The following is a 22,887-nucleotide window of genomic DNA, read 5'->3' on the forward strand; positions in this document are numbered from 1 at the left end:
CTTCCTGTTTCCATTACCCCAGTTCCTGTGCTAGCAGAAGGGGCCCTTTGCTACCCCATTTTGACATTATCTCCTAACAACATGCAAAGGCCATCTAGGGACTTAAGTGGGGAAGCCCATCTAACAGCACCCGGATCACAGAACCTGTTACTTCTCTGCTCCTCTTGTCCCCACATTTAAAATCAACAGTAGCTCTCTTGCTGCCTCTGGGGAGGAGCATGCATGTGAGCCCCCCTGACCAGTGTACCATAGTGATCATGCTAGTGCAGGAGTCAGGAAGTGAAAATGACTCTCAATGAAATAATGAAACTGACTATTCCTAGTGTGCTGTCACATGCACAGAGTAATATACTGAGGTTCAAATATTTTTCTCTGTCTTCTTTTCGTTATGATAATTGTAGGGGATTACTTGTAAATATAGTTGGCTAAAAAGAATTATCCAGAAATGTGATATTTCAAGTTGACAATGCTCTTTAAAATGAAAAACGCCTTAGTAAGTCTTTTGGCAACTGTGAGAAAGTAGGAAATATCTGTATTTTTAATAAATATGATGATTTTGCTTATGATGGATTTCTTTCTATGGAGTTAGATCAAAATGGGTTGTTAGAGGAAAATCAAGTAGGAAAGGTAAAACAATGCCCAAAAAAGAAGCATCCCAACAAACACACAAACGCCAGGTTTATAGCAGTGAAGAGGTGACTTCTGGCCTCAGTCCTGATAACACAGCTGTTTTGCCAATGCTGAGAAGAGAAGGGAACAATAAGACATCAGAGGACCGTCCCCCCACCCCCCTCCCCCCCAGTCTAGAAAAGGGTGAGGGTTGAGTGAGTGGCCAGAGGCTGCGCAGAGAGTGCCTGTGGAAGCTGCAAAGCTGGCCAGGGATCACAGACAAACTAGACTGTCCTGCTTGCAGCATGCTCTTTGTTTCTCCCAGCCAGACGGTGGGGTTAGCTCAGCTGAGGGGAACTAATAAAAGCTTGCGGTGAAAGATTTTATTGTTCTTTACCCCTTGCTCTGTGTATTTTGTACCTCTGGAGGGATGAATGGTTTTGAAGATGCTCCTTCTGAGTTACTTTAATCAGCTTGCTGATCACAGGTCCCCGGAGTGAAAGGGTTTACAGCTGCCAAATGCAGTTGGACCTGACATGTTCACACAGTAGAGAAACAAGGAGGACTGCGACCCAGAGATCCAGTCTGAGAGTGGTTGGACTGCATGGTTCCTCCCAGAGTGAAGTTCAGTAAGCCAGGCCTGTCTCTTTCAGGGGTACACTCAAGAGGGACTTAAAAGGAGTCTAAGATGCAGTTCACTCCGTAACCTTGACAGCAACAATTTGGGATCTCATGCTTGGCCTTCGTACTCTCATCTTTCAGTCAAAATAAAGTAAGCTGTGAAGTGTCTGTGTGGTACCATTAGATTCATGCTCAGAGGATTTGATCATTGTGTTGTAGACTTCAATTTTGAGCTGACATTGCTGAGCATTCATTGCTTTTAATTTAAGAAGCTATATCTACCTTGGTAGCACAGGAACAGCAACAACATAGCTTAGATAAAAATATCTCAAGGTCTATAATATCTGTTGTTCCTCTTGGTATCCACATCAAATTCCAAATTCATTGTACGTTAATGCAGGAAGATGGAACAGCTTAATAGGAATATGTGGCCTACTTATCAGCTTTCATGGTTGGGCCATGTATCTTCAAATCTTTTACATGGTTGTTTCATTAATTTGATTTTGGTCCCCTTAAGTTTTGTTAATTACTTTTAATAACAATAATTTGCACTTATAAATAATGCCCTTCATCCAAGGATCTGAAAGTATTTTTCAAACTTTAAGAGTGACAGAACTCACTTGGAGGTAAAAGCTGCTCTCCAAGCTATGCATGCACCATTTTCTGATTCTTCCTGGTTTCTTGAATAAAAGTGGTTCCTCATCAACACAGCTGCCATCCTATTCTGGTGAAAAAATATATAATATAGGGGTTTTTTAAACAGTTCAGTGCTTAAGAAAGGTTCCAGTTTGATAGTCCTAGAGACACCTCTGTGCTTTGAATATGAAGTGTTATATAATGCTAAGTACTCTGAAAAACCAGGTCCTATGCATTTCATGTTGGACACCCAAAATTAGTGCATACTTTTGACCTTAATTTCACTGTGACTATATCCCCCATTTATAAAATGTAGTAATACCCATACATCTCCCAGTTGTGTTCTTGAAAATGAATGTGAAGCACTCAGATACTATAGTGATGAGTGTCATAGAAAATCCTGTGAATAAATTAATAATTCTGTCTCCAGAGCAGCCTTTGAATAATGTTGCACACGCAACCTAACTTTTGAGAGCTTGACTTGACAACCTTAAAAATGTTCTTTTAACATAGTTTAACAGGTTGTTTCCTAAGTTAAAAACAAAACAGAGCATCCTGAATAAACGGAAATTCCACAATGCAGCATAATTTTGACACCCACATGGGTCTTCAGTTAGATTGGACCCTTTAGTATCCACCAAGAGACCTCTTCCACTTGAGCTAATGGAGTTAACTGATAGCAATAGGAGGTTGTCACCCTCTATGTGACCAGCACTAGAGAGGAATGGGACATTTCGCTGAAGCTGGGCAAAACATTTTCAGAAAATAAACTATGCAGTTTTGGTTGATCTGAAACTATTTGTGAATTTGTGTCAAGTTTGCCAAATAGTTTCACCGAACTGAACAAATCAAAATGTTTAGGAAATATGGACTCTGGGATATTCTGCTGTAGGTCATTCTCAGTCTCTCTTGTTAAAGCTGTTCCATTGTGTTCATGCATTGGGACATGGGGAGAATGAGAGTGACTCTATAGCCCAGTGGCTAGGGCATTCACCTAAGAGGTGGGAAATCCATATTTAAATCCCTTCTCCTGATCACACAGATGGGGAAATTAAATCAGAGTCTCCCACATCCTGGGTGAATTCCGTAACCACTGAGCTAAAAGTTATAAGGGAGGTCACCTCCTCCCCCCTCACGCCCAAGCCATTTTGTGAATCTAGTCCTCCCTTGTTTTTATCAAAATGCCCACAATTCAATTGAAAATTTTGGAAACACAATTGTTTTGACTTTTTCATTTTCCTGAAAATCTCAAAACAACTTAATTTTTGGTTTGACCCAAAATGAATTATGCTTTTTTCAATTTCAGACTAGCCAGTTAACTGAAAAATCCATTATTCCCCCAGCTCTATACTTTACCGGTGGGTTTTACAGCTCTTTGCTGACAGGAGAGGAATGGTGAGGCCCAGGAATCTTGAGTTTCATTCCAGGCTTTGGAGGGGAGAATGCTCTAGTCAGCATACTCTTCCACTCCTTCTTCCCAAAGTGTTAACACTTCTGCCCTCTCTCCACTAATCTGTCCTTGTCCCAGGCCTCTTTTTCCCCATCCCTGGCTCCTCAGCTCAGTTCCATTCTCCTCATCAGTCCCAATATCTTTACCCAGCAAGCCCTAGTCTCATGCCTCTGGACTTCCAGGTCCCTGTGTCCTTGACCAGTCAGTCCCAGTTCACTCCCACATCTGGCAATTCCATCATCTCTGTCTCTCTCCCTGTCTTGGCCTTCCCCCAACCCCCTGCCTGCCCACATTCCCCTTTCCCCTGGCTCCTTCTCCCAATTTCCCTCCCTGGTCACCTCAACTGATCTCTTTATCTCCCCATCCCCCAGCTCTTTGTCCTAGTCTCTTAGCCCAACCAGTGCCAATTCTCCCCCTGCACCCTGGCTCCTCTGTCTTCCTCTCACATCCTTCCCCTTGCACCACTGCTTTTCAGTCGCAGTTCCCTACCTTCCCTCTGCCCCAGCTTCCAATCTCCTTGTTCAGCCATCCCCAGCTCCCAGATCTAGTCTCCTTGCCCAGGCAGTTCCAGTTTCCTTCCCTGCCAGCTTCCAGTCCAAGTCTTCAACCAAAGAACCCTTGTTTCAAACGAATCCTCCTGACCCTCTTCCCGCAGGTCTGCCTCTTGTCCCGTCTGCATTTGAATCAGGCAGCTTCCTACTCCATGCTGGGAGAGGGTTGTGGAGGGTGTCACTGAGAGAAAGCGTCTCTGCTCTCAGTCCAGACACCCAGACACAGCACGTCCTGCAGAATCCCAGAATTACATGAAAGTCCTGTTGAGCTTCAGTCTTGAGCATGACCAGTGGAGGTGGAAACTTCAGGAAATTTAGCTGCTGAAATTTAAGAAGTCTCTACTGAGCTTGCTGTTTTTTCAGAGGCTTCTAATGTGGCCAGATTTGGACAGATTTTCACTGGGATGACAATGCAGGCACATCCCTGACACAAAGGCCACCCCTTGCTAAAATTCTAGTCCCTGCTCTGAAGCATGGGGTTACTAGAGCTTTCAAAGAAAAAGTTGTCAGCATTTTTTAACATGGACAAAACCAAGGATTTTTTCCTAGCGCTGTTCTCGGAAATATTTGAACTGTTTTGGCTGAAATTTTCCAGAACAATTTAGCCTGAGGTACACAACGAGCTTGGAAAATTTAGCCCAAATGACAAAGAACTGGTAAAGTCATGAACAATTGAATACAGTGTCATATAATAGAAAGTATCAGGTGACCTTAATAAATACCAGCCCTGCCTATAATGATCTATTCCCTGATTGTCCTGTATTCGGTGCCCCATGTATTCTGCAATTCTGTGGCTGCTGAATTTGCCATAGAATTCACCCCTTGTCCTTGAATTGTGCTACAGACTCTCAGCTTTCATTTTGTTGAAGTTGTTATTCTAGCCTTATAATTGCAAAAATAACCCCAAAATTGGAACTGAGTGTAAACCAATTCAATGGTGTTTTCCTTAGCACACAGCCTGAAACAATAGGTCTGTGAACTGCCCCATGTACCCTCCGATTCCATGGCTGTGGAATTCAGAATTTTCTCAAGAGGTTAGGTTTTCCCCCCACAATTTTCTATTTGGTACCGACATTTTGAGTACACAGGGTCTTGTGAGTATGTATTATACACAGTAATTGATGGCAGAGATGTTTGTTTCCATAATCAAATATACTGCATTGGTTTTAAAATGTTCATTACAAAACAGTTATCGCCCATGGCATTAGTTTCTTCTTGCAGTAAATTTAATAGCACATTGAATTTAAATTTAAAATATATTAAAATTTTTCATGGAATCAAAGGAATTAAAAATTGGAAAAGACTTATCCTCAACCTGATCTCAATTGGTTTGTCTTGCCTAGTTGCAATTATTCAAGATATTCATCCCTTGGGAGACATCCCTTAAGAAGCTGTTCTAGCTTAATAGATTTTACCACTGAGAGAATGTTCTTGACATTCAGCATGTTTTTTTCTTTTCTCAGTTTCATCCTGTTACTCTTACTACAGATTTGGAATCCCTCTTTGGTATTCGCAGCCTTGAAATACTTGTGGATCTTTATCATGTGTCTCAACTGTTGGTTGGCAAACCTACATGTTTGCTTTCAGTTCTTTTATTCTTTCTTCATAAATCAGTGTCTCTTGGCTTTCAGTAATCCTGGTGCTCTTCTCTGAATTCTCTCCACTGTATTTACCTCCTTCTACTACGGAAAGACCCCAAGCTGTATGCTGAATCCTACGTGTGGTCAGGTCTCTCCAGCTTCATTTAAGAGCGACATTATCATTATCTTAATGATGTGATGCATTGACAGAAGCAGGTGAGAATCACACTGTAGCTAATCCTGCATTCCTTGTGCACCCAGAATTTCCAGTGACCTCACTGGGAGTTTCAGGTGTGCAAGAAATGAAGTATTTGCACTGTAGGCTTCCCCGGACTACTGCTACTACTATTTATCTTACACTAGTGCCTTCAGGACCCCATTGTGTTAGGCACTGCACATATATGGAGAAAGAGACTGTTCCTTCTTCTAAGGACTTACCTAATTTATTGTCTACCTTCAGCCTTACTTTTTTCCCCACTATGTACCACTAGCACATAGACTGCTATATTCCTGCATTTACAAGAGAATGAAATAAACTTTAGTAGGCCTTTTCCATCTCTAATTGCTATATATGTTTGTCACGTCTATTGAATATCTGTGTTGAATTAGCATTTTATGTTGCAGTGTTTTGGTTTATTTTTCCCTAGGTGTATTAGCTAGTGCTTTTGAGGTTAGGTCTCATTTTATGTGTTGCCCATATTTCCAATTTCCCTTAAGTCCCATGGTGTAGTTTTCATGTCCTCTGTGGAATTTACAAAGCCTTGCAATTTAGTATCATCTGTGAATTTTAATGTGCTGTTTACTCCTTCTTCCAGAGCATGAATAAAGATGTTAAATGACACCAAATCTAGCAGTGAGCCCTGTGGCATCCCATTGGGCAGGACTCACCAGCTTAATATACACTGCAGCTTCTCATCAATCTTCGTAGTTCTTCAGCTTTTGTTCTATTTCTTCCCATTTGACAGTGCCCATATCCAAACTTATTTGAGCTAATTTTTTTTCTGTACAGGTAGGTTTTTTTAGGTACTGTATCAAATACTTTACTGAACGCTCAATATGGGACACATTTCACATTATCTTTATCCAGTTATTTTGTAATTCAATCAAAAAAGCTACCAGGTTTGTCTGGCATTATTTCTTTTTTATAAATTCCATGTTTGTGTGTGATTCTGTTATCTCCTTTGCAATAATACAGTACTTCACTGACAATTAAGTTATAATTTTTGGTTAAATTTCAGTAACAGAGGACACAGTTAGGAGACACAAATTCTATGCTCAGTTCTTCATAGAATCTTATATTGTGCCCTTCTTGATTTCACTAGACTATCCCAGTCCGTTTATAATGTAGGGAACTTCTGAATGATGATCTTGAGAAGAAAAAATGTGTGGAAACTGATAAATCTAAGGGTGTTTTACATCTTGCGGTGCCAGGCAAAGTGAAGTGTTTCTGAGAAGGACTAGGTTGTGACACCGATGGCCTGTATGTCTCCTCACCTAGTAGGTCTCATCCTCTCCATCAGGCCAAGAAAGAGGAGGGATGAGGAGGTATGGAATGACTAAGTTAGGGAAAATTTGACAATGAAGTGGCCTCATACTCTGAGCATGGGACAGAGCTTAGTCACGCAGAAGTAAGCTACAGGGAGGACTTGGAGAACCATCCATTCTTTGTGAAGAAGAAGCCCTATTTAGCACCTTTTAGGGTGGGCAGCAGAGGTAGGACAGGTCTCTTCTTGGAAATGGGAGGAGGACTCAGGGAGCCAGGAGCAGGTAGGACAGTGCAGCTTATATTTTGGGGAAGGGAGAAGAGGAGAGCAAAGAGCCTCTACTTTTCTCAACTCTCATTTCTTTATTAGAGGCCACTGACTGGCCATACTTTCATCCAGGTGGCTCAGATTGAGGGGTCTAAGTTGACATGAAAAGAAGGACCAGGGGAGCATGGTGTTGAGTGAAGGTTTTGAGTGAGGGTAAGTTTGTGGGGTCGAGGTAGTAAGTTATGGTCACTCAGGAAAGTGCTATGTCCACAATGCTTACTGTAGATCTCTCTCTCTCTCTCTGTATTTATCTAGAGAGAGAGAGAGAGATAAAAGAGATATTTTTCCATTTCTCTCACTATGGACACAGACCCTCCATTTTCTAGTTCTGTGATCTCTACTTGGTTCCAGTAATATGCTGGGAAGGGTAGGAAAATATAAAGCGCAGTTGAACTGCAGCCTTTTCTTTACAGGACACACACACTTGTTTTTTGCAGCCCCGCCCTGTCGTCGTCAGAGTGCGGTTTCGTTTGAGGAACTAACATGTCATCAACACCTGAACACATTGTTACCAAAATATTATTATGGTTTATTTAATACAGTAAACAGCAAGTGCAAAATCCCTGAGTGGCTCCTTTAAAGTTTAAATTAGAATTGTTATAGGAACCAAAAACTTGTATTTTGGTGTCCTGATCATGAAAAGCAAAGAGCTGCTGTACTGACTATAAACGACTTTATTTATTCTACAGTATTTAGTTTCTCACCTTCATATAGTAATTATGATTCATGACCCACATAAACTGAGACATGTTCTCTTATGTAGGGAGTCAACATGCTAGCATGGCAGACTGCTGTACATTTTTTTATATAGATCGTATTACCCTTCTTAATTCATGTCAGTTTATTGTTAAGACCTTAGGCACAATCAACCAGTCCTGGATAGTTTGTCTGCTGCCTTATTAGTGTGAGATTATTTCCCCCTTTAGCATTAATTAAATGAGATACATTGATTTGTGCTGACTCTACAAAGCAGTCTATGGCTACAAGGCTTATGCAGGGGATTATAGAGGAATATTTGTATATCAGTGAATATCTTTTGCAACATCTGTTGAGAGTGTCTATATGAAGCACGGAATTTCTTATTGAATTGCTCATGTGCCTGATAGCCAAATTTCAAATGTTATAAAAGTGTCCATGTGGTCTCAGACATAAGTTTATAACTTGCTGCGTCCACTTTTATCAATTCTTTTTCTCTTTTTGTCGTTTCCTTTTTAAACTACTCTACGGCAATATAGATCTATGAAAGGAAAATAAAGAACATAGAAATTAAGATGAAAAGTTGTGTTTTTTATTAAGCATACCTTTATAAAACACATTATGTTTTTTTCATCGCAATCTCTAATCTAAGTCTATATCTAATACAATGCTAGTGTACTTGCATCTTAGCACTACCATTTAGGTCTATTATAAACACTATTAGGGCATGTATTTTACTTTTCCATGTGGTATATGTAAGGTACTGTATTTGAGACAACTTGTGTGCTGTCTTGGAATATGTCGCCAATGCATTTGTAACATTTTCTACGTGAACATCTTTGTGGCAGGAAGGCATATTATTGAGATGATGCTGTATTCATCATCAAGAAATTCAAAAAGAGGTGCTTAGTAAGTATGGTTTGAATAAATGTACTTGAATTATACATTAGGGCAGATGGAAGAATTATCCTTCAGTTTTAGCACAAATACTGGCATAGACATTGCCCTTGATACTGTATTTGATTGTAAGTCTAAAAATAGCTGCCAACAGTGTGTTGTAGCCAGCAGCAATTTGGCAAGTACTAGGCAAGAGAACAGTCGTGGGATAGACTCTTCTTGCTCATACACCTTGCTGCCTTCTCACCCTCTGCCACCACTACTACTGGTGCCAAGATTCTCTTTCTGTCAATGGGTCAGACGCAGGCGACATCCATCAACTCAGAGAACACTTGAAGCCTGTACTTAGTCCTCCAGAGACAGAACTGCTGATGCAGAAGATCACTAAGTATTAACAATTGTTCTTTGGCGTTGAAGTCTTGAAAGGTAATCTTGAAAATAAGGAAAAGGACATGCTCTAGTGCAATTTATCATTCCCTGGAATATTGTGACAGAGTCACCACTGTAAGCACTCTTGGACAAAGAACAAATACCTTTTAAAGCCAGGAGAAATTTAGACAGCTGGGCTCTTCTCTCAGTCCTCGATGATCAATCCCAAGAAAGATATACTTCAACAAATAATATAGCGTAAAAAACTCTGGTGCCACAATTTCTCTCTTGGAAACAGAGAGCAGTACTTGCAAGAAAGAAGAAAGATAGTTGTACTGCTCTCACATGTGGGGTAATACCTAGCCAGCTGTTGTGTTGATATCCAAATACTAAGTTTTTCAGACGCCCATAATGATTCCAAGCTACAGCCCAACAAACTCAACCCAATTGGAGTCAAACTTTACCTGCAGACATCAGCACTTTGTGAACAGAAAGAATCTTAGGTCCACCTACTTTGACTGCCTTGTCATCAGGCAAGGGATGAAGTCCCCTTAAGTCTATTGTAACAATTGTCCATCATATCCTTAAATGACTTTTTACTTAGAGGTCCAAGTGGCTCGGGGAATTGGTCATGGGGCAAACTATCACGCCTAAGTCTGAATCCAGGTTGGTAGTGGCTGAAGAACATTGCTAGTTGATGTTGGTTCAGTGGTGAACATGAAGTTGTTTAGTAATTTCAGTCCAGTTCATAGTAGATGGATGTCCACTTCATAAACTCATGATCAGAATTTGCAGCATGATTAAATCCTGATTAGGTCTCTTCTCAGTTTCAGTTGCCCTTTTCTTAGAAGAATGTATGTTACTTTCCAGCCCTGTCTACATATAAGTTCTCCATATCTCTGATCAGCATCGGTTATCTTCTCCTCATTTCCTGATATTTTTACAGCATGGGGAAAGTTTGCAAACATGAGTGACTAAAACTAAGCAACTGAGCACAGTTTTTTCAAAGGTGCTGCACATCATCTATTCTGATTGACACAGGGTATGTCTGCACTTGGAGCTGTGGGGGGGAAATTCCCAGCTTAAATAGACAGACTTGTGGTAGCTTACATTGAGCTAGCACTCTAAAAATAGTAAGGATGTAGCTGCAGTAGCATGGGGAGCAGTTCAGGGGTGGCCAACCTGCAGGTCTGGAACTGCATGCAGCTCTTCAGAAGATAATATGCGGCTCCTGCTAGGAGCCAACTCTGGGGAAAAAATGGTGGGTGCTCAGCACCCACCGGCAACCCTCCCGCCTGACAGCGGCCCCCCCAATCAGCACCTCCTCCTCCCTCCCCCATGCCTCCTGCCCGCTGCGATCAGCTGTTTCGTGGTGTTCAGGGGGCTGTGGGGGGGGAGGGGGAAGAGCAGAGGAGCGAGGATGCGGTGCAAAGCCTTACCTCCTCCTCCCTCCCTGTGTCTCCCGCCCACTGCAATCAGCTGTTTTGCGACTCGCAGGAGGTTCGGGGGGGTGGAGAAGCGAGGACACATCTCCCTCAGGGGAGGGGGCGAGAAGAGGCGGGGTGGGGGTGGGGACTTGGGGAAAGGGGTGGAGTGGTGGGTGGGCCAGGGACAGAGCCAGGCGTCCAGCACCCGCTGGCTGGCACCAACGTCTCCTTGAATAAAGCACACTGTGACTAGTTAGTGTGGAAATTTTTAATCAAAATTTTTCTTACCCCATCTAACAATGGAAGGCAAGTGCAAACAGAAAAGAAAATAAACAGATGAAAATCGAGGCTCCAGCAGGAGTGGGAGAATAAGTACTTTTTCGTTGAACATAATGGTAAGGCCGTGTGTCTTGTTCACCAGACGTGTATCTCTCAGTTCAAATCTTCAAGCTTGCGTCATTTTGCTTCTCACCACACGCATATGGATCAAGAATTCCCACAAGGTTCTGAACTCCACACTTTAAAACTGAAAACTTTGACAAAAACAGATGTAGAAGCCCAGTTCTTTACCAGATTTGCCAACTGATCGCAGACTGTAACATTAGCGTCCTATTATGTGGCCTGGCACATAGGCCATGTGAAAAAGCCCTACTCTGAAGGACAGCTTATAAAAACATGCATCACTGATGTGATTTCAATCCTGTCACCAGAGAGCAAGAATCTACAGAAGAACATTTCTGGCCTGCAGCTTTCACACCACAGAGTAGAACGCCGAATCTCTAACCTGAACAGTGACATTGAATCGCAACTCCACTCCCCGCAACTTCAGCAGTGTATTTGAGCATCGCTTTATATGAGTCGTGCCATGCACAGGATAAACCTTATTATCATTGACTTCACATCACTATTTTGCTGAAACAGGGTCTTGTTTAGACATTTAAATTTGGAATTAGTTGCCTAGATCCAAGTTTAAAATTGTCCTTTTATAAACTAGGTAGCTAACACTGGGATATCCTAAGTGTAGGAGAACTGTTATCTCTTTGGCTTCATAAGTTTTCAGTTTTTTTTGTTGCTTGCATTGCATTGCATATATTTGTACTGATGAAGTAGAGAAGGGAGAAGGAAGAGAGAGGTGTGCTTGGGAGCATGTGAAAGCACATGTTTATGTGAAATTTGCAAAAATGTGTAGGTGGTGATGACACACCTTCAGAGATGTATTTGATGAAAAGTGGCAGAAGAAGACTGGAGAATAGAGTAAAATGAATCATTTTCTACAGGCAATTTATCTAATTTAATCGTCTCTGGTCACAGAAATATCTGCAAGCAGATTGCAGTTTCCTTGAATTTATTTGTCACTATTTTTTCAACATTTTTATTTAATTATTTATTTTACTGCATGGATTAATCACAAATTATTATTTATTAGTATTCTGAATCTGAGCTGTGAGTGGGCAAGATAAATCTGATGATAATGTGCAGACCAGCAGGAGGGGGATGCCAAGAAGTGGAATGGAGCATTGCAGAAGGAAGTCGAGGGGAGCTGGAAGAGATCATGATGTTGACAGCTGCTCTTGCATTAGTCTCAAAAGACTCCTGTGGCAAAGCCCTGGCTAGACTCTGGGTTGGCTCCTGATTCAAGATGAAATAGAGAAGGAAGTGAGAGGAAGAAAAGATGCCAAAGAGATCGGATGAATTTGGCAAAGACTTTTAGATCTCAAATTTAGTTGAAGACCTGTGATTTTCCTCTTAAATATTTTTGAAAATTGACACAATTTCTAAAGATTGTAATGCCAAACAATGTGTTGCCCTCCCCATATTTGCTCCTCTTTGTCTTTTATTTTTAGTTGGAAATGAGGTTCTTTTGTTTTGTTTCCTACTTGAGATCAGGAGTTTACCTGAATCAGCTCTCGAGACATCATTTTTCATCTGTGCTTGGCAGAAGATGCTGTTTCTGGCAGGATGTGTTTTTTCCATTTCTTTCTTCTTCTGTTTTCACTTCTTCTCTTCCAGTTTTTCTTTCCTATCTCATGTGTCTTTCCCCATTCTGTCTGTCCTCCAAGCTCTCTTATTTTCTTATTGCCACACTGTGAGCTTTCACTGCCATGTAAGAGAAACTCCTGTCTGGCCTGACCAACTCCCTACACCTAACACATTGCTTTTGTAGTATTTATCTACAAAGAATATCATGTGAGATATCCAACAAGAACTTATTTCATGCTGGCCATCATGATCATTGTTGGATGTGTGCACAGATAACAGTTAAGAAGTTGTATATTTATACTAAAAAGATGTTTAAACCAAGCAAACCAGGCAGGGTGAATAAAGGTTCCCTAGACAAAGGAATGTTGACTTTCCTATCTGCCCTGATGTTGAATGTAAATGGAGCAGGGGTAGCCAGACACAATGGAAATTATAGTTACATATTGAGTTAACAGGAAAAGTAAATTATCAGAAGGATTAGAAGAACAGCATAGAGTCTGCACCCTGAAGAACAGCAGGGGAGAGGAATTTTGTCTGGGGGTGTACTTCAAAGGATACATTTCAAAGAGTTGCTTGACTATCTGAGGGGGAAAGGACATTCTGGCTATCCATCACTGAGGGAGCAAGAAGCACAGTGCTTTTTGTATTCATGAACGCAGGATCCTGGCCAGGGGGAAGCTTATGACACTGAGAGGAGGCTTTGGGCGAGAGACTGCCTGAGTCAAGAATTGTAGCCTGTTAAGCTTTAGTCACTTGTATTTTTTTTATTTGTAACCATTTTCTGTTTCTACTACTCTTGCTTAGCATCACTTGAATCTCTGTTCTTTATTAATAAACTTATTCTTGGTTTTACTATAAGTTCATCTCAGTGCAATATATTAAAGTAAAGTGTGCATCATCCACTAGGCCAACAGGCTGGTGAGTGTCCTGTCTCTTTGGAGACAGCAGAGTTGGTAATTTCTGTGAGTGTCCAGTGACAGGGGCTGGATACTGCAGGGCAATATTCTACAAGGGGAGTCAGGAACTGAAGTGCTCCAAGTGTTACCTGCAAGGTGAAATAGGGTGTGGCAGTGTCCTGAAGAGTTTGTTGGACTGGCTAACGCACTGGAGTATCAGGGAGCTGTCACAGTTTAGTATCTGCAAATCTCTCTCTCACTGAGGCAGAGGGGTAACAAGGTAACTTACAGTTCTGGTACCTTGAGAAAGTATGACACTCACCTTCTGCCCTCTTTTGTTTACTCTCCTTCTCTCTTCCTTTCATCCCTGTCTGTTCTTTCCTGTCTTCCCTCTTCTGTCCCTCTTTTTCCTTTAATATCTCCCATGTTGTGTCTCTCCTCTGCAGTCACTTTGTCTCTTCTCCTTGAACATAAACTCCATTCATTCCTTGGGAAGGCCTTCAGTCTCTCTGTTCCCTTTGGAGAACTCTTTGCACCTGGAAAACTCCTTCCTTTCCCCTCTTTCTGCTAATGCTGGGGACCCATTTTCTGTCAAACACTCTTCTCTCTCCCACCAGTGGCTAGAAGTCTTCACTCACCTGTTCCCTTCCTCTCTTGATAGTATTTCCTCCCTGCTTTCCTCCTCTACCCTCTGGTGATAACAAAACCCTCCTTTTCCCATGTCTCCAATGGCTAAGAGTCCCCTCTTATTCTCTACCTTCAGCTCTTGTTATTCAAAAGTCCCCACTACCCAGTTGTTCCAGGGGATTTGTGGGTGCTGGTGCCATTGCTGGTGGGGAGGCAGGAGAGAGGCAACTCTTGTAGAGAAGTCTCCATCAGCACCCTGGACTTGACTAGCCAGGAAAGGGCATCCTCTGAGTGGAAGAGAGATTAAGAGCTGGCTGGAGAGCAGATGCTGCCTAGAAGTGTAAAGAATTGAGTGCTTCAGTCACACAATCTTTTTACATTGTGTTGATATGGTAATTTGCCTACTAAATCCTCCCTGAAGCATGCCCATTGGTCCTTAAACAAAGCATAATTTTACTCCATTATAGAATTTGTTGGAATTAAATAAAATATATAGTAAAGAATTTGAGGTACTAGGTACAATTATGGCTTTATTGTATTGTGATTTAAAACATTTTGTGTTGAATGATGCAAGCATATGAAGATTTTTACTACATGTTATATCATTACAGGTTATTGTGGTACAGATTCATTTGCCATTTTGGGGGATCATTATACTTTTTAAATACAGGTGAAAGTAATTAAAACGTGTGACTTGCATAGAATGTTTTTGTCTGATATACCATCTAAGTGTAAAATTGCAAAGTGCTTCTTGTTTTGTTTTTTTTAGCTCCATACATACAATGTACTACACATATTATCCCAGTAGAAGAATTCTTTATTGTCCTGTTTTATATCAACAAACAGGGGAAACAAAGCTAAATATGTGGTAATCTGGTAGGCCATTTAGGAAAATATGTTCCCAGAAGTTTCCTTTTCTTATCCCAGTAACCACTCCACACGCAAACCCCTAACCTTCTACTGGTATTTTGTGGCACTCACATCTGAAAGTGCCTGACTCTGTAACTGAGACAGATGATGAGAAATTGAATCCCCTTGAGTTACAATCAGGCAAAGTTAAAATATTTTGGAGGCTTATGGTAGAGCAGGGGTCAGCAACCTTTCAGAAGTGGTGTGCTGAGTCTTCATTTATTCACTCTAATTTAAGGTTTCACGTGCCAGTAATACATTTTAATGTATTTAGAAGGTCTCTTTCTATAAGTCTATAATCTATAACTAAACTATTGTTGTATATAAAGTAAATAAGGTTTTTAAAATGTTTAAGAAGCTTCATTTAAAATTAAATTAAAATGCTGAGCCCCCCGGACCGGTGGCCAGGACCTGGGCAGTGTGAGTGCCACTGAAAATCAGCACGCGTGCCGCAGGTTGCCTACCCCTGAGCTAGAGTCTTAATAAACGAGGTAGATGAACCAGTCTAGATTGATTGAAGTTATCTGCTGAAAAAAGTGAATAATATATCTAAAATGAGATGAAGTTGTTTCTTCCAGATTTTAATTGGAGAGAGAGAAATTTAACAAACACTAAAATTGTGTGTTACTGTTAAAAATAGAAATAGTTTTATATCGGCAAAATTATGTAAAAGTAACATTGAAACTAGTGTAGATAAAAGCTTGCATCCAGTAGATTAGGATGTCAATAAACTCAACCTTAGAGATAAAACAACTCCTCATGTTTTAATAACAGGCCAAAAAAATCCTTCCAGACAGTTATTTTCTGTTCTCTCTTAACTTCCTTGTCATGATTCATGTCAAATTTGAAATATTCCAAAATATGGAAATCAGATGTCTGGCTTTATATTCCATCTTAAAGTGCTCTTGCGTCCTGTAGAAGATTTACAATTTGTTTTTTATGCATTAACATTTAGTGTAGGATGGAGCTTTGAGGTCAGGCACATCTGAATTTCAAGATTAACCCAGACATGATCCATAATCGATGTCACCCATTCTGCTGCAGGGCAATCCATACCACTGCATATCATATGATTTTCAAAAAATATGTCTAAAACAATGTGCCTTTCATAAAGAATCATTTGGTCAGTCAGTTGAATGTCAAAAGTTACTTAATAAACCAGTTCATATTCACTTCTGTGAAGTAGTTGACATCTTAATGATGATACATTCTCTGAAGGACAGCTCTACATAGATCAAATTCAAGGTATACTCTGTATAGATATTTAACCAGCTAGCAGTTCCAAGCAGGCGCAAGCTGTAGAAAACTAGAACCAGAATTCAGAGTTTATCTGAGTGTACAGGTAAAATGTGCATATTCTAATTGTACAGGTTTTTTTTTATTATTTCTACTGCACCTTGTGTTTAACATACATTGCTGGAAAGTGTCTACAAATACATCTGGAAATATAATGTATCAAATGTTCCTGCATTTTTATATTGCACATAGTTGTTTGGTGTTAGTTGCCTTCAGAAAAGATCTTGGCAGAAGACAGTTCACTCAGAGTTTACATTTTTAAAGAGTTGCTAACATCACAGTTGATGAAGATGATAGGTTATCAGCATGTGGAGGTGGACAAAAAAGCAAAGAAACTGCTAGGATGCAAAAGGAACAGGAGGGAAATTAATACTGAAATATTATAATGCAATTATGTATATAAATAGCATACTCTTGCTTGGAATATTGAATGCAGTTCTGGTCACTCTTATCCAGACCCAAACTGGAAATGAAATAAGTAGTGTTTTGTTTGGTTAGTCTTTTGTCCACAAGCTAGGCTCCACCTACAAGACAAGCTAAAATGAATGTCACTCACAGTAGATTATCCAGTTGCTCAAAGTGTGATCATGAGCATGATCTGCTTGGCAGTTGAGGCTTGGCTTCCCCTTACTGGATTTGGATGCACCCATGGGCAGAGGTGGAATAAAGCACATGGCCCCCAGAATCATGTGACAGGACATCAGAATCTAAGCTTTTTTTGGTCATGGTTGTAAGAAAACTTGAAAACATGACATAAGTGTGACCAATGTAATGATGTCTACCTGGGTCTCACAGCATCCTCTAGAAGCAAGAAGAGAAGATGATGCCACACCAGTCACCAGAACAGGCCAAGCCCCTTCTGCTCTGGTGGGACTCAAATGTCCCATAAGTTCCACTGTTCCCCTCTGGCATTTTAGCTCCATAGGTCAAACTGCAAACAAAGTAAGTGTATCTCAAGTGCCACTCAACTGTAGTGTCAAAATGAATTTTTTGCACATTTCATCATAAGAAGAAAGTCCCTCTCCTTTCTTATGTGCTTCGATGAGCAGTGAAATAGATAAGTGTTGACATTTCAATTATCATTAGACACCTGAGTTAGCACCCTATAGAGATGAATGAGACAGTCCACACCTCTTAGAGTTAGTATTTCAGGCTCTCTACAAATTCAGGCTGCCATCACTGTGTCCGTGTACCTCGAAAATACTGTTTGCTTCCTCAGAACCATAATGGCTACAGATATTTAATTTAATGAAAGCTGAAATTTTGGAGAACAAGATAGAAGCCTTAAAAATAAAAAAAGGAGGGGGTGCCAAATTGTTGACCAAACATGACCCAATGCCATTCAAGCCTCCCTTTTATCTTAAAAGGATATAACAGAAATAGAACGGGGTTCAGAGAGGAGGAATGAAAATTATTAGAGATCTGGAAAGACTTCTATATGAAAAGATATTGAAAAGCTTAGGATTGTTTAGAGAGTAATAAAAGGAGACAATATAGATGCAGACAAAATAATGAATAGTATAGAGAAGGTAAGTCCTCACTAATAATATAAAAATAAGGAGACATTCAATGAAATTAAAAGACAATAAATGTAAAACTGTGACCAGCCTGCTCTGCCAATGGTACAAGAATGATCTCACTTACAATACGTAAGTGATTCATTTTCCAACTGCATCTCATCATTTGATTAATTTGTTGGTTTTTCAACTGTATGTAAAGTTATTTTCATTAAAAAGTCTACATTTGTCAAGTTATTACATGTGGTACCTGAGATACTACCATAACTTTTCCACATATGCATTTTAGGGGATATTCCATATGCATTCAGGACATCTGTGGTCCAGTTTGTTAGACTGTTAACATATATATAACCACAGCGGACTTGTTTGATACAACTATGTAACTCATCTGAGTGGCAGGATTTTTTAACACATCTATCATTTCTGCAGCCTGAGAATAATGCAGCAAGTGTCAATTACACTCTAGCAGCTGTTAAAAAGTCAGATTGTGGAAATCTGGTGAGAACAAATTCTAATCAAATAATATTGAGGATGCTCAGCTGTTATTTTAACACAATCAATGGGGGCGTGTCAATTTCCTGCAGAATTTAATTTAGCCCAAATGATAAAGAAATCTCTGCATTCACCCACTTCTATCAAGTCAAACTTTGGATACTTTAAACAAACGAGACTGAGGCTTCAGAGAGAAGTGGCAGAGCAACATGCTGAAGAGATTTTGCTTTTATTTCCATTCTCAGGTTACATCGAGGAAGCCTGCATTATTCCATGCCCCTCAGACTGCAAGCTCAGTGAATGGTCCAACTGGTCTCGCTGTAGTAAATCCTGTGGGAGTGGGGTAAAGGTTAGGTCTAAATGGCTCCGTGAAAAACCCTACAATGGTGGAAGACCCTGCCCCAAGCTGGATCATGTCAATCAGGTAAATCCAGTTACTTTTCTTTGCTGATATATTCCTTTATTTCTATGTTGACAAATGATTACATATATAAAGTCAGTGAAGAATCCTTCCCTTCTAAGTACTTCACATGCTTTTTGAATTGAGTAATATGTACTGGCACTGGTGGAAGACAAACATTATATGCAAAATTATATGCAAAATTAAGGTTAGGGCTTTTCTCTCTGTGGATTTTTAAAAAAAAAAAATCTAGGCAATATGCTGTATTACAAAGGCAAAACCTACAAGGCCAATTCTTCCAGACCTTGTGTACCATCAACTGCAGACACTCATCACCTGGCAAGATCAGCTCTTCAGCAGTATGTTTAAGAGAAAGAGATAAAGCTCTCAGTATACAAAGAGGGAGGTTGAACTACACAGTAATAGGAAATTCCCCTCCTTAATTCAAACACTGCCATACATTATAGATAAAGTTCATGCAAAGCAAGCAGCCCATGAAGAACACCAGTTGATTCTGCTCAGTCTCCTCCTCCTCCTCCATTTGAATACATCATCATCATGAGAACTGTGCACTGAAGCAGATATTTTGGTATAGTATTAATATCTGGAGCTAAATATTAAAAAATATTGCCGGTTCTTCACTAAAGAGGAAATTGCTCTCCACTGTAAAAATATCTTGGGACCCAGACTCTTGGTCAGACTGATATGTGTTGTAATTCTGGGCCTGAAAAAGAAAACAATCCCCCCGCCCCCAGCCAACCCCTTTAGAGGGCCTGATGTCACTCCTCTGGCCCTGCCTTTCTTTCTTGTAGATACTCCATGCAATCAGTGAAATCACCGTGTAGGCCCATCCTCCTTTCCACCGCCTCCCCCCATCGCCACCACAAAAAACAAATGAAACAAAATCAAAACAAAACACCAGAAACGTTCAGAGTATCCTCAGTGAGATCCTTGTGTCCTCCTTAGCATCCTATAGCCAAAATTGGCATCCAAGTGGTTTTTGGCCTTCCAGGTGCAGTTGTTTTAAGAAAGATTGAGACTGAAACTTGAACTTCTAACTGCCTGGGTGTTAGAATCCTTCCCAGGGCAGCAGTCAGCCAAATTGATCCTGTGGATGCCTCACAAGGGTCTCATGGAACTGTATGTGTCTGGATACAAAACACTGACACAAAGCAGGAAGCTCTCAACAGAAGTTTTTTTAAAAAAAAGTTCTGGCCTTGCCAGGCATGTAAGACCTGTTGCATGTAAAGTTGTTTGGTTGGGCAGTTTTTAGTAGTAAAAACTGCCTTTTCAGGTTCCTTGTCTCTCTTCAGATTTGATTTATATTCATCTCACATTTGGATTTAATTTGCATTTGTGGATAGCATGTTAAATGGCCCCATATTCATCTCCATAAATATTCAGAGGGGAAAAAAAATCTGGCCATTCATATTCGAATAAGGTACATGTTATTAGTACCATCTTATTGACATTTTGTCAGCACAGAATGAAATGGTGTGTTGATTTAATGTTTCTACTTAAGGGGATATAATTAGTTCTAGTTAGAAAGTGTTTAAACTATAGCTAATAAACTATGTTTAGAATCCACTTGTACACAAAATACAAGTTTCAATGAAGGCTATGTTGGTTTTGAGGAGCATATTAAAACTGTTTGAAATTACAGAAAATACATTATAATAGGAACAAATTATAGTTTATGAAAACAATCTCTTCCTGCTTGTAATATTCATGTGGCACAATATTTCATCATAAGATCTTCAGGGTGTCAGAGGTGAAGTTGCTATATTTGTATTAGAAAACTCAGTTTGTTTTTTTATATAGCACTGCTGCCCTCTACTGATATATAACCTAGGATCTTATTTGCTGCAGGTTTATAGCTGCCAAAAATTCAAATACTAAATGACTATAATAAATATAAAATTGAAGTCTGATATTGCATGGGGAAGAGGCTATGCCATCCATAAAGCTGAGAGTTTGTAACCCTTAATATTAAATACACTTCACTGTAAATCCTTAAGTGTGGAAATCCCATAAACCCAGCCTGTGCCAATGACCAAACAGCTGCCCAGGGATGTTTAATTAATCCACACCTGATCCACAGCTCAAAGAAAATCAACAGAGCAAACTAGCACATTGTCATATCAATACTTCAGAATGAAAGGCATATCCACTTGTAAATAATATTTTGTAATATAAAATGTAAGGTCAGATTTTGCCATTGTTACCCACCGGTGTGCTGGGGAGAGGGCACAGAGGACCGTGATACAGTTGGAGATGATTCAGCAAGAATTTGCACCATGGTCTCCCAGAAAACACATCCATAGCTACACCACTCTTGAGGAGAATGTGGCACGCTCAGTTCTTCATGCCAGATTCCAACCCTCAACACCCATTCTTTCAAGTAGCTGGCACACACAGGGTTGTGACTAGAGAGACAGGGCCTGGACTCCACACCCATGTTGCAAGGTGGGGGAAGGGCACCTTGCTCTCTTCCATCAGGCACGTCCAAGCAGGAACTGATCACAATCTGGCCCTTAATCTAAACCTATTTTCATTAATAAATGATGTTATTTTCTAATTTAAATTATTTGCAAATATATCATACATGCCAACTGTCCCATTTAAAGGACAAATGTAATAAAACCATTAATTGTTTTTCTGCTCTCTCCATCCTAAAGTACCTCATTTGGGGCTAAAAGGTGTGTCCCTATTTCTTTTTCCTTGAATATCCTTATTTATGACTTTCACATATTGGCAGAGGTGTATGCACAGCAAAGTCTTTCCTGGAGAAAAGTTTCAGAGTAGCAGCCGTGTTAGTCTGTATTCGCAAAAAGAAAAGGTGTACTTGTGGCACCTTAGAGACTAACAAATTTATTTGAGCATAAGCTTTTGTGAGCTACAGCTCACTTCATCGGATGCATTCAGTGGAAAATACAGTGGAGAGATTTATATACATAGAGAACATGAAACAATGGGTGTTACCATACACACTGTAACCAGAGTGATCACTTAAGGTGAGCTAATACTGGGGGGGGAAGAAAACCTTTTGTAGTGATAATCAAGGTGGGCCATTTCCAGCAGTTAACAAGAACGTCTGAGGAAGGGGGGGGGAATAAACTTGGGGAAATAGTTTTACTTTGTGTAATAACCCATCCACTCCCAGTCTCTATTCAAGCCTAACTTAATTGTATCCAGTTTGCAAATTAATTCCAATTCAGCAGTCTCTCGTTGGAGTCTGTTTTTGAAGGTTTTTTTTTTCAAGAATTGCAACTTTTAGGTCTGTAATCGAGGAACCAAAGAGATTGAAGTGTTCTCCAACTGGTTTTTGAATGTTATAATTCTTGACGTCTGATTTGTGTCCATTTGTTCTTTTACATAGAGACTGTTCAGTTTGACCAATGTACATGGCAGAGGGGCAATGCTGGCACATGATGGCATATATCACATCGGTAGATGTGCAGGTGAACGAGCCTCTGATAGTGTGGCTGATGTGGTTAGGCCCTATGATGGTGTCCCCAGAATAGATATGTGGACACAGTTGGCAACAGGCTTTGTTGCAAGGATAGGTTCCTGGGTTAGTGGTTCTGTTGTGTGGTGTGTGGTTGCTGGTGAGTATTTGCTTCAAGAAAAGACTGTATTTGCTGTAAGAAAAGACTGTATTTGCTGTAAGAAAAGACTGGCCTGTCTCCCAAGATCTGTGAGAGTGATGGGTCGTCCTTCAGGATAGGTTGTAGATCCTTGATGATGTGTTGGAGAGGTTTTAGTTGGGGGCTGAAGGTGACGGCTAGTGGAGTTCTGTTATTTTCTTTGTTGGTCCTGTCCTGTAGTAGGTAACTTCTGGGTACTCTTCTGGCTCTGTCAATCTGTTTCTTCACTTCAGCAGGTGGGTATTGTAGTTATAAGAATGTTTGATAGAGATCTTGTAGGTGTTTGTCTCTGTCTGAGGGGTTGGAGCAAATGCGGTTGTATTGCAGAGCTTGGCTGTAGACGATGGATCGTGTGGTGTGGTCTGGATGAAAGCTGGAGGCATGTAGGTAGGAATAGCGGTCAGTAGGTTTCCGATATAGGGTGGTGTTTATGTGACCGTCGCTTATTAGCACTGTAGTGTCCAGGAAGTGGA

At 40.4% G+C, this 22,887-nt stretch overlaps 1 protein-coding gene across 1 annotated transcript in view; it reads left to right on the forward strand.

The window, feature by feature from the left end:
* THSD7A (thrombospondin type 1 domain containing 7A) overlaps window positions 1–22,887 on the forward strand; it is a 496,216-nt gene that overhangs the window by 426,710 nt on the left and 46,619 nt on the right. The window contains exon 16 of the mRNA XM_074945848.1: window positions 18,613–18,791. Within this exon, the coding sequence (XP_074801949.1) occupies window positions 18,613–18,791 (179 nt within the window). The remainder of the gene's footprint in view (window positions 1–18,612; window positions 18,792–22,887) is intronic.

This window comes from Natator depressus, chromosome 2 (assembly GCF_965152275.1).
Source record: "Natator depressus isolate rNatDep1 chromosome 2, rNatDep2.hap1, whole genome shotgun sequence".
NCBI classification, from domain to species: Eukaryota; Metazoa; Chordata; order Testudines; family Cheloniidae; genus Natator; species Natator depressus.